The sequence below is a fragment of the Capsicum annuum genome, chromosome 11 (genome assembly GCF_002878395.1).
Source record: "Capsicum annuum cultivar UCD-10X-F1 chromosome 11, UCD10Xv1.1, whole genome shotgun sequence".
Lineage (NCBI taxonomy): Eukaryota > Viridiplantae > Streptophyta > Magnoliopsida > Solanales > Solanaceae > Capsicum > Capsicum annuum.
In genome coordinates, this window is record NC_061121.1 from 167,235,307 (window position 1) to 167,245,399 (window position 10,093).

General features: G+C 36.7%; 1 protein-coding gene across 2 annotated transcripts; it reads right to left on the reverse strand.

Annotated features, from left to right (window-relative positions):
* Positions 1 to 4,762: 4,762 nt before the first annotated feature.
* Positions 4,763 to 9,820, reverse strand: LOC107856030. Of its 2 annotated transcripts, XM_016701027.2 has the most exons (11): positions 9,454 to 9,820; positions 9,281 to 9,367; positions 8,603 to 8,736; positions 7,950 to 8,008; positions 7,820 to 7,874; positions 7,666 to 7,722; positions 6,757 to 6,796; positions 6,469 to 6,578; positions 5,716 to 5,763; positions 5,287 to 5,406; positions 4,763 to 5,129 (listed from the first exon to the last, which is right to left on the reverse strand). In XM_016701027.2, the coding sequence occupies exons 1-11, from the start codon at positions 9,500 to 9,502 to the stop codon at positions 5,100 to 5,102; spliced, it is 789 nt and encodes a 262-aa protein (XP_016556513.2). In that variant the 5' UTR covers positions 9,503 to 9,820; the 3' UTR covers positions 4,763 to 5,099. The 2 variants fall into 2 exon arrangements, with proteins under 2 accessions (XP_016556513.2, XP_047255018.1); XM_047399062.1 differs by lacking the exons at positions 4,763 to 5,129; positions 5,287 to 5,406; positions 5,716 to 5,763 and adding an exon at positions 5,784 to 5,980 and having other exon boundaries at positions 9,454 to 9,744.
* Positions 9,821 to 10,093: the final 273 nt, after the last annotated feature.

The following is a 10,093-nucleotide window of genomic DNA, read 5'->3' on the forward strand; positions in this document are numbered from 1 at the left end:
GGAGTCATATCCTGAAACTGGTAAGCGGCCAATTCAGCACTCTCACAAGAAGTTACCCTCATAATATATGTTACCTTTTTCACCATGTCTAAGAATTCCTGCGGATCCTCTTCAGATTTGGATCCTGAAAACAGAGGAGGATTCATTCAGGTAAAGTCCCAAATCCTAGCTGCGGCTGAATTGGACACTGGGTTGGTCGAAATAGCGACTTACTAAGCATTCTGAGCCGTTACAGAGTGAGCTAGAGTAGTGAATGCAGCTCTGAACTCTGCATGAGAAACATGCTCGTTTAGGGGATCATCCTGAACGGGCAGAGGTTCTGGTTGGTTCACATTTCTTCTTTCGTTTGTCTTTCTGGGAGGCATGTTATGTAAACGGAAGGGAGAATAGATTAGACAGAGAGTTTAACATAAGCTCATGCTCAGTCACACAACATGAAAACTGAAATAAGGAAAACTTTTCCTAAAATGCCTCGTAGCCTCGTGTCCATAAGTGTGGCGCGCTTCACACCCATGTACAAGACTCTACTTGACGTGGCTTTCAGACTTCCTAGGACACTTTAAAACCTTAGGCTCTTATACCATGTTTGTAACGGCCCGAGAGTTCACCCTGGGCACCATACGGTGCTTACAATCCCGAGGGAGCATAAGCTAACCCATGAGCTGGTACCTACTGTGAGCACTAGTAAAATTGATAACAAAAGGTTATATGTGAAATTTAACTAAGGAATGTCATAAGGTTTTAAGTAATAAATCTAATAAAACCTATAAACAAAATTGATAAAACTGATAAAACATCTAACATTGACAACTAAAATCTGAGAACTGACTAACTGTCTGAAATGTTCGAAAGCCTCTAAACTGACTGAATGAGAGTTGATGGAACAGGCCTCAACTAACTCCAACTAACTACTGAACTGAAAGCATGAAAGTAAATATAGTCTGTCTTCAAAATATGAGGACTCACCACCACTACGGCTGAGAATCTAAAAGGTCTATGCGCGATCCAGGAACTGAGTGTCCGAAACTATGATATGATACATCATAGCGCAAGAAAAGAGTATGCGATCTGTACTTTGAATGTACTGGTATGTTAAATGAGGTAGGCTAATATGCATCATTTCATGAACATAAGTAATAACTGTCTGAATATATATAGCATGACATGCTGAATAGAATACATGGAAACTGTAAGTGCTGAAGATGCATGACCAAGCATAAAACATGTTCTGAATATAATCTAAAATCTGAAATATTGATAACTGGATAACTGATATTTGTATGCTATGGTCAAGCAAATCTAAAACTGAATCGTTGAGATGATGTCTGGACTGAGACTGTGGAAGCTATCATCTAACCGACATGCCCCAATGAACAAATTTGGGGTCCAACCTGTAACCTCAGTTAGAAGGGTGTCAATACCGTACCACAGGTACTAACACTGGCTATGTGGATCCACTAATGTGTTGTCACGACGGACTAAGGGTTTCAAGCCTAAACTAACGGGTGACCCCTGGGAGGTAATCAAGCCTGAATTGACAGATGACTCATCAAATACTACGCTGACTACGTAGTTCTGGAGTATAGGGACTGCTACTAACGACTCTGCCTATCTGACGGGGAAGCCACCATCCCTGCACTCGCTCGATGCTAAATTCCACTCCCAACTTAACTGACTCAGAATACTGAATTGTTCTAAGTTTAATTGATTATGATGACTGACTGAACTGATAATGCTCATGACATATTCTGAAACTATTCTGAAGATACTGAGACTAAGTAAACAACTAAGTTTTTGGGTATTCATAACCCTCAAGACTCGATAGCAATAATAGCAAAATAGTACTAAACTTGGAGGACATAATATGAAAGCATTTATCAAAATTTTATTCTTGTAGGCATTTCATCAAACACTTGATGTTCATAGTTCAAGCTAAGCATGAGAATAGTTTAAAGCTTGTAGAAATAGCATGATTTCAACATCAACATCACTAATTATGAATTAAATTAGTAAATAACATCATTAAAACATATGGGGTTGAATAACAACGACAATTTCATGAAAACATGGTGTAGGATTACAATTCATGGGAGTTCATGGTTAAAATCACAATTTAAAATCATAATAACTTGTAAAGATCATAACCTTTGAATTTAAAATTGGATACTTGGGTCCCATGGGTGAAAGGAACCCATAGATGAACACTTAACATACCTGGGTTGATGATTTCATACGAATTGATGGTGAATTCTTGAGATTTGATCTTGAATGTTGAAGGCTAGGGTTTGTTCTTGAAAAGGGGCTATTTTAATTTGAGTAAATTGTGAAAATAATGAGCAATTTGTGCTCTTTAGGCACTTAAATTCCGTTTTTGGACTGAATGAGGTGAGGAAAAAGGATTTAAATGCCCTTGAAATTTGCTTTTGATATTTTGCTTCTGCAACTACAAATTTGTTGTCACTCAACTGTATTTTTGAAAGTAATACGGCTATGAGCTTAATTTTAACTGAACTCAAAATCCCAATTTTTGACACCCGGCGCGACGCGGTGCAATCGCGTCGGGTCACTGGATAAGGGACCAACCTGAACTGGAACTTTGGCACGACGCGCCGCCATCGCGGTACCTCACTAAACACGAATTTGGCCCTTGGCGCGATACGACGCTATCGCGATGATCCACTGGAAAAAGACGAACGCGAAAATGCCCCTTGGTATGATGCGGTGGCATTCGCAGTGACACACTGGAAAAGGACGAACGTCATTTTTGGGGTCACCGCAATGTGGTGCTGCTCGTATTGAGCTATATTGTTCACTAAAAGTGTCATAACTTCTCACCCGAGTATCAGATTTGGGCGAAATTGATATCGTTGGAAAGCTAATTCAATTTTATATAATTTGGTGGGTCCTGAGCTGGAAAATTCTCAGTAGAGTAAAAAATATGCTTATTTGAAGTTAACTAAACCAACATTCCTATCGAAAATTCAATCGGTAAGGAATATTTTGATTTCTAACAGTTGGGAGTTATTTGAGACCTTAATATACATCAAACTAACTCATAAAGCTATCAAAGAACCATAATGTACTATTCATGAGCTTGAAACATGACTCTAGCATTGGTTTGAATTTTTCGGGTATTACAGCAGGTCCCACGCCCACTTTTTATTTTTCTTAACTTTTAGCCAATAGCTCGAAATTAGTCTGGGAGCCTCAGGATCCAAACCAAGGGTCCTCCTAGCCTAAAATCGACATTTTGGAGCTTTTAGAACAGTCAGAATTGGTTATACGAGGCCGTTTTGACTGAATTTTCGCCCGGTAGCCAATTTAAATCAGCAAAGGCTTCAAAATAAGAAACTGGCACTGGCTCTAACATCCAAACAAACTGCCCAATAACCGAACTATTAGTTCCAACAACTCATAAGTAACTTGGGGCAGCTATAGAAAAGCTTTAAATGTTGAAAATAAGCGGAAAAACAAAAAATAACCTGAAGGGTCATTGCAGACCTTATCTGCAATAGTCAAAAATCTAATGCAAGTTGCAGGATCCAGGTCCAGCCAAATAGGTTTAGTTTTTCTGACAGGCTTGAGTCTGCAAGAGACTAAATACGCTTTAAACAGTTGCCCAACAAATTTACAAGATTTTGATGCATTGATTTGCAACAGTGGAGGTGAAATATACTACTCATGTAGGGATTTAGGACTAGATGACGAATATGAAGCCCACATTGAGTACCGGTGGCAGGTGAGAACATTAAGTTAGCTGTGGTGAGGCTTGGAACAATAGAAGAAGGTTAAGAGCATGACATTGCACATTGCTATAGTGCATGCAGCTCACGATGCTACTCATATAGCATCAAGTCAGGAGCCAGAGTAAGACTGCAAAGCTGCTCCTGATGTTCTAAGTTACACATTACAAATAAAAATATACAAATTGGTTTTCCCGTTTGCAGCCTGAGAATAAGTTAAATGTGACAGGTAAGGAAAGTTAATTGCCTTCGTCAGAGTCCAGGCATGAGAGGATTCCGTAGCAATGTTGTCTACACACATCCTGCATCAAGGTTGAACGCGACATCAAGATCCCAAGCACTTAGGTATATCCTTTCATTCCTCTACTAACCTTTAGTCTACAGATGCTACTGTTTTTGGTTAGCAGATACTAGGAAAGATCAATTCAACATAAAATTTGTCAGTCACTCGTTTTCTGCATGCGAGGGGAAGTTGGACTATGAAACCTTGCTTGTGGGCCTTCGCGAGACTGTTATTCTAAAACAAAGTATGGAATATGCCTGCAAGAAGCTTCTTTTACAATGAAGACAGCTTCAAAACAGATCATGTAGTGCCTCTAGATAGTAGAAACATATGTGCAGCTGAAGTATATGAACTCCAGGATATCACTGCAGCCTTGGAGAAGTTACGGGTCATGTAAAGTCGGATGGTGCTTATATTGGACTATTTACTTTGCAACATCACTGGCAAGACTTAAGTTAAAAGTTTGGGTTTCAATCTTATACTTCGTAAAAATATCAAGTTACTTATACAACTTCATAGTACAACAAAAGTTCAAAACACACTGAAGGTATATAACTAGTTTTATCTGATTTCTATTAGAGGACTGCACTGATAATCTTCAGTTTTAGTGTGCTATATATTCTTCAGTTTTAGTGCGCACCTCCATAAATGTAGTAATCTGAGGTGTCATGAAGATGACAGTTTCTATAGCAATTGTTAGACTTTGTTTCCCAATATATCAGAGTTAGCACACGTGTGATGAAATGTCCAATTTTCTATACGCGAAATGCTCAGCTTATGTTTAGTCACGCTTATTTAGTCATTCAAGCAGAACTCTACGAGCATTTGATAAGTATGTTTTACATAGAACACAGATACTACTGCAACAAAGTACAAACCACATTATGCCATCTCAACAACTGCAACAGCTTCCCTGCATTATCTTCCCCATTTTTCTCAAACTATCTCGACTGTTATTTGCAAATATACCTGATTAATACTGAAGAAACTCCACCACCTAGTTAGTTGAATTACTTGCCTGGCCCTGGTCATTTTCATCCACAAAGATCCACGTATATCTTGAACTCCTCTCCTCAAGAACATTTCATACTGTGGGAAATTCTCTGAAAGCAAAATTACCAATTGTGAGTGAAATGGAAAAATCAATAGATAAATTTTCATCATCAAATGGGATATTCTGAATCTCTTTTAAAATAACGTTGATAACACAAGTTGAATGACATGTCAAAGTGCAAAGGAAGAGTGAATATTTCTCAATACCATCAATTTTGCAATCTGGAGTTGTAAAGACTGCAGATACCCTGCCTCTCCAGCTTTGTCTGATAGAAGTGCTTGGTACTCCTCTTGTAAGGATTTGCTATCCATTTCCCTGAGTTGTGCCTGCAGAATAATGAATGATGGTTAGGTTGATGCTTTGAACTGTAGCAATTATATTTTATTTAAATTATATTGATTCAAAAATAGAAGCTGTTAACATGCTCTTTTTCACCAAATTCACGATTTTAATTTTCTGATCTCGCAGTGAGTTAAATTTGATGCATTTTGCTAGTCAACTATATCCAAAGCACCTGTTTGTTGCGTAATTGCAAATGTCAAGATGGATTTGACAAGCAGTTGTTATCATTATAAAAAGAGAAATGTTTTGAGCTAAGACTGAACATAATTTATGGAAAACAGATTATAACTGACCTTGAAATCATTCATCTTTGACTTCAGAAGCTCAATACATCTCCGTACCTGTCAATGCAAAATGCCTTTCAGATACTTGTATTGGAACTGAAATAACTGTATTTGAATGAGAATCAAACTGAAGAAAATCTCAGATGTTAATTTCCCACATAATAATCATTAACAATAGCACTTAACTTTTCCATTTTCGGTTAGAGAATTTCCTCTCTTACGCCCACGAGTCAGGATTGGGGGATTCAGGTAGTGATAAACCATAGATCTTAGGCTGGATTGAAAGTATATAAATAACCATTCAGCACCAAAGGCTTCCATAGAGAGGAAAAATGTTGCAACTACTGTACTGGTTAATTAAGAAAGTCAACTTCAGAAGCAAGGACAATACAGGGGGTATGATAACCCTGTAACAATTCCACTTTAAAATACAAGAATCTGAGGCGTATGTGTCAACTTTACCTTCAAATGTTGGAACTAGAAAAGAAACAAAGAATTCAAGGAACATTGAAGATCTCTAACCTCCATACTGACATAGAGACTCAGCAGAAAACGTGTCTAGACTGAAGGATATACATCCATGGTTCATCAAACAACAAATAGTAATAGCAATATTGTTTGTGGTCCTTTCATTGTTCTTCCCAGGACCCACGCATAGCGGGAGCTTAGGGCACTGGGCTGCCTTTTTTTTTTTTCCTCAGTGCCCAAGGGGAAGGGCTAGTCACACACAGAAACAGAATAGTCAAAATTGTTTAAGCAAACCTGACTGTTCTCTGTGACAAGTTCAGACTTCAGCTCATTCATCTGGTTTAGCTTTGTTTTAGCATCTGTCAAATTCATCTTTAGAATTTCTGCCACATTATCCTGATTCTCTGTAAATAAATATGAATATGCTTCAAACGGGATGAACAGGAAAAAGAAAAAGGATAAAGACAAATAAAACGAAGTTAAGGCAGAGGTGAATATATAGTCTACAGGGTGACTTTAAAATTACATTAACCCATCGATATCATGGAAAGACAATATAAACTAACAGTGCATTGGTCATACCTTCAATTTCACCAATTTCCTCACCAATTTTGCCCATCACCTGAATGTTTTAGCCATCAGTTCCAGCAGAATGCATATTATAGAGTAGGAATCTTATTCAGAGAAGCCACTCTATCCCCTTTTTGGTGGTAGAATGACAGTCAGCAAGTATTTACTCTACTGATATATCATACTAGCACAGAAATGACAACTACTATAATAGTTGATGGAGTATTTACGAAGTTGGGATAATGCAGGAAACATCATATCACCAGTTAGTTTATGCTCAAACTTGAATGTAAGATTCACCAAGCCATGGTTCATACCTCAAAGTTTTCCAGAAATATGACATTTGAGAATCACAAGAAACAATAAGTATCGCCAAATCAAAATACATCAAGTCCAAAACCATTATATCTTCAAAGCCAATGGACAAGAATTCTTATAGGGAGGATGCAAAACTAGTTAACTTGAGTGAACAAAAATTGAATCTAAGCATCTTGTCTCGATCAAAGGCTCAGACCTCAGAAATATCAAGTCACTTTGATAGTTGCACTTGAAAAAATCAGAAAATTTGTAAACCCACAATGCATTCAAATATCACACTTGAAAAGTTAAAACATCACATAAAATTACATGATTTAAAGTATAATCATACTATTCATCTGATACTTCGTAAGGATCTTATTTGCTTCGGCCTTTCACAGCTTGAAATGGAGTGTATGCATTTGATTATCTTAGAATATGTCTCTTGTAATTACCTTGACCTGGCTTTTATGCATTTGTTTTTCCCTTCATTGGGTGTCTATACACACAAATTTAAAAAACCTTACTCGGTTTATCCGTTGGAAAGTTATAATTCCTAGACAATTACAGAGAAAAGCAACAAAATTCAGAAGGAAAGAAAGCATTATGACTTAGTAGAAATACCTGGTCATTCACTCCAACACACAAGTTCTCTTTGCAATCTTTGATATTGATCCAACCCTAAAAGTAGGAACCCTTGCTTGTGATCAAGGTAAAGCTTGTGTAGCTGAACAATCTAAGTGGAAAGCAACAGAGAAGGGAACATGGGGAAGGAAACCTGTTGTTCTCCTAGCTGAGCAGCTACTTCCATAACAGTCTTAGCATAGTAATCACTGTTATGACAATCATTTGCACTTAACATTACTTACTGTCCATCAGAAATCTCTGATATATGCTTTTCATGTTACCTTTTCAGTAGAAGTTTTGCTGAGAGGTTGTTTCTTTCCTGTTGAAGGAGCTCTGATGTCTGTTTAACAAACAAGGATCAAAGAATATATACAATATCACATGATCCAAACACTAACCCAACTTTCCTTATCAAAAGACAAGTTTATCCAAAGTAAAAACTTGCAAACCTATTTTCTAAATAACCAAAATTCATCTCCCTTTTATGCAAAAAATGGTAAGAATTTGAACTCCAAAAATTGTTCTTCATTAAAGTACATAAAGAACATTGCTGTTTATAGCTCGGCAGTGAAATAATAGACGACTTCCATGATATCAATTGCTTCAACCTTCTTTCATCAATATATTTCCGGAGAAAAGACGAGACCACATTTTCAATTTTTACATAATTTTTATCACCCACTTGTGAAAATTGAAAAATATAGAATCATAACTAGCCTAATCCTTAAGTGAAAACACATTTACTTGTAATCTTATGATTTAGAACCCACGTCTAGTTGGATTATGCTATTAAGGTTGTGAAGTTGAGAACAGACAGAGCACCCATTTCTGATTTCATGTACAAAATTTATAAACATGACTAATCGTATCCATAGAGGGGATTTTTAGTTTCAGCTCCGTTTCAAAGTTAATTGATGGCAGATCTTAGCATTACCTGGTTGAGGGTGGATGAATCAGCTCCTAAAGAAGCAACTTTTCTTTGTTTTTCCAAAATCATGGAACAGATGTGCCCCTTTTTCTCCAGTATCCTAGCAATTTCCTCTCTGAGATGGCTAGTCTGGGATTTCACTGCTTTGTTTTTGGTGGAAAGTAATATTTGATTATTAGAAGAAAAACATGAGGGAAAAGAGAGAGCAAAGGTAGAAAAGTATTACTAAGATGAAGAGCTCCATAATATGGATGTAATAGACTAAATTGTATGAGATGAAGCAGAAACTGAAGATAAGATAAATTCTAATAAACAGGTATCCTATTCCATACCCGTTGACAAAATTCTCTGCAGAACACAAAAATGCAAACGATACTTACTGCACATGGATAAAGTTGAAAGAAAAAGTAGGAAAATTAACAATTGCACAACTTTGGTCTACGATTTGGTCTTCTTAGATGTGATGCATGCATTATGAGCATAGCTTAAAAAAAGATAAAAAAAAAAAAAAAGGGCTATGGAAATCAAAATAGCAGCAAGAGGAACCCTAGGCATATGATCAAAACACATGATTACTGTTGAACTCGCAACAACCAAATGAAACGACGTCTAAATCCGGCAATTCAAACGTAATATAAGCTGGCAACAATCCATTAGCATAAACGATCTGTATACACTCTTAACCTGAGTTAATTTCATTTTGGAGATTTTGCACTGCAGTGATCTGCATTTGTTCCTCGGCTGTTATCTTAACTGCTTGATCCTCCACATCTGAAAAACGTTGATCAAAATTCAATTGAAGCATACATAATTGCCCTAGATTCATTGATTAATTGATTGATTGGAGAGATGAGAACCATTCATTTGAGTGCGCAGAGTCTTCATGCACCGCAAATACTCTTCCATTTTTCCAGAAAACGAGATTTCCAGATCCAGCTTTCAGAATTCCCCCACTTTCTCAACCCAATTTCAATTTTTTCCAAGTTTCCTCAATATTCTACATTGGAGGGAATATATCAACTCTTTCCATTTTTATTACAAGTACTTCAAATGGGAAGAGGGTCAAATATGTTTCTGCACTTTACGAAAATATTAGATATATTTTTATTAAAAGTTTAGCTCAGGACATCTATGGTTAAAGTTTTGGTCTATATATACCGTTTCATGTTTTGGGCTATATATATCCGTATTGCTAAGTGTTGGGTTCTATATACCTTGTCACCGTTAATTTCTCCGCATTGCTAAGTGCTGGGTTATATATACCTTGTCACCATTAATTTTTTTGTTGGAATTTTTCAATCCTCTTTTCCTTTTATTTTCCTTAAGAAATTATATTTTTCACATCACTTTTTAATTGTCATAGCATATGTAATTAAATTCACCCTCTTTTCTACACATTAAATGTCCGTCAAATTTTCTCATCTACCTTACAATCTCTTTAGATTTTCTCTAATTTACAGAAAACCCTTTGTTATATTTTCAAATTCTTGTCTAACC

Coding starts and splice junctions, on each gene's coding strand:
- LOC107856030 (XM_016701027.2), bottom strand. CDS start 9,502: ATGGAAGAGTATTTGCGGTGCATGAAGACTCTGCGCACTCAAATGAAT. Junction 6,579..6,756: donor GGAAATTGGTGAAATTGAAG/GTATGACCAATG, acceptor ATTTATTTACAG/AGAATCAGGATAATGTGGCA. Junction 5,130..5,286: donor TCCAGATTGCAAAATTGATG/GTATTGAGAAAT, acceptor TTTTGCTTTCAG/AGAATTTCCCACAGTATGAA.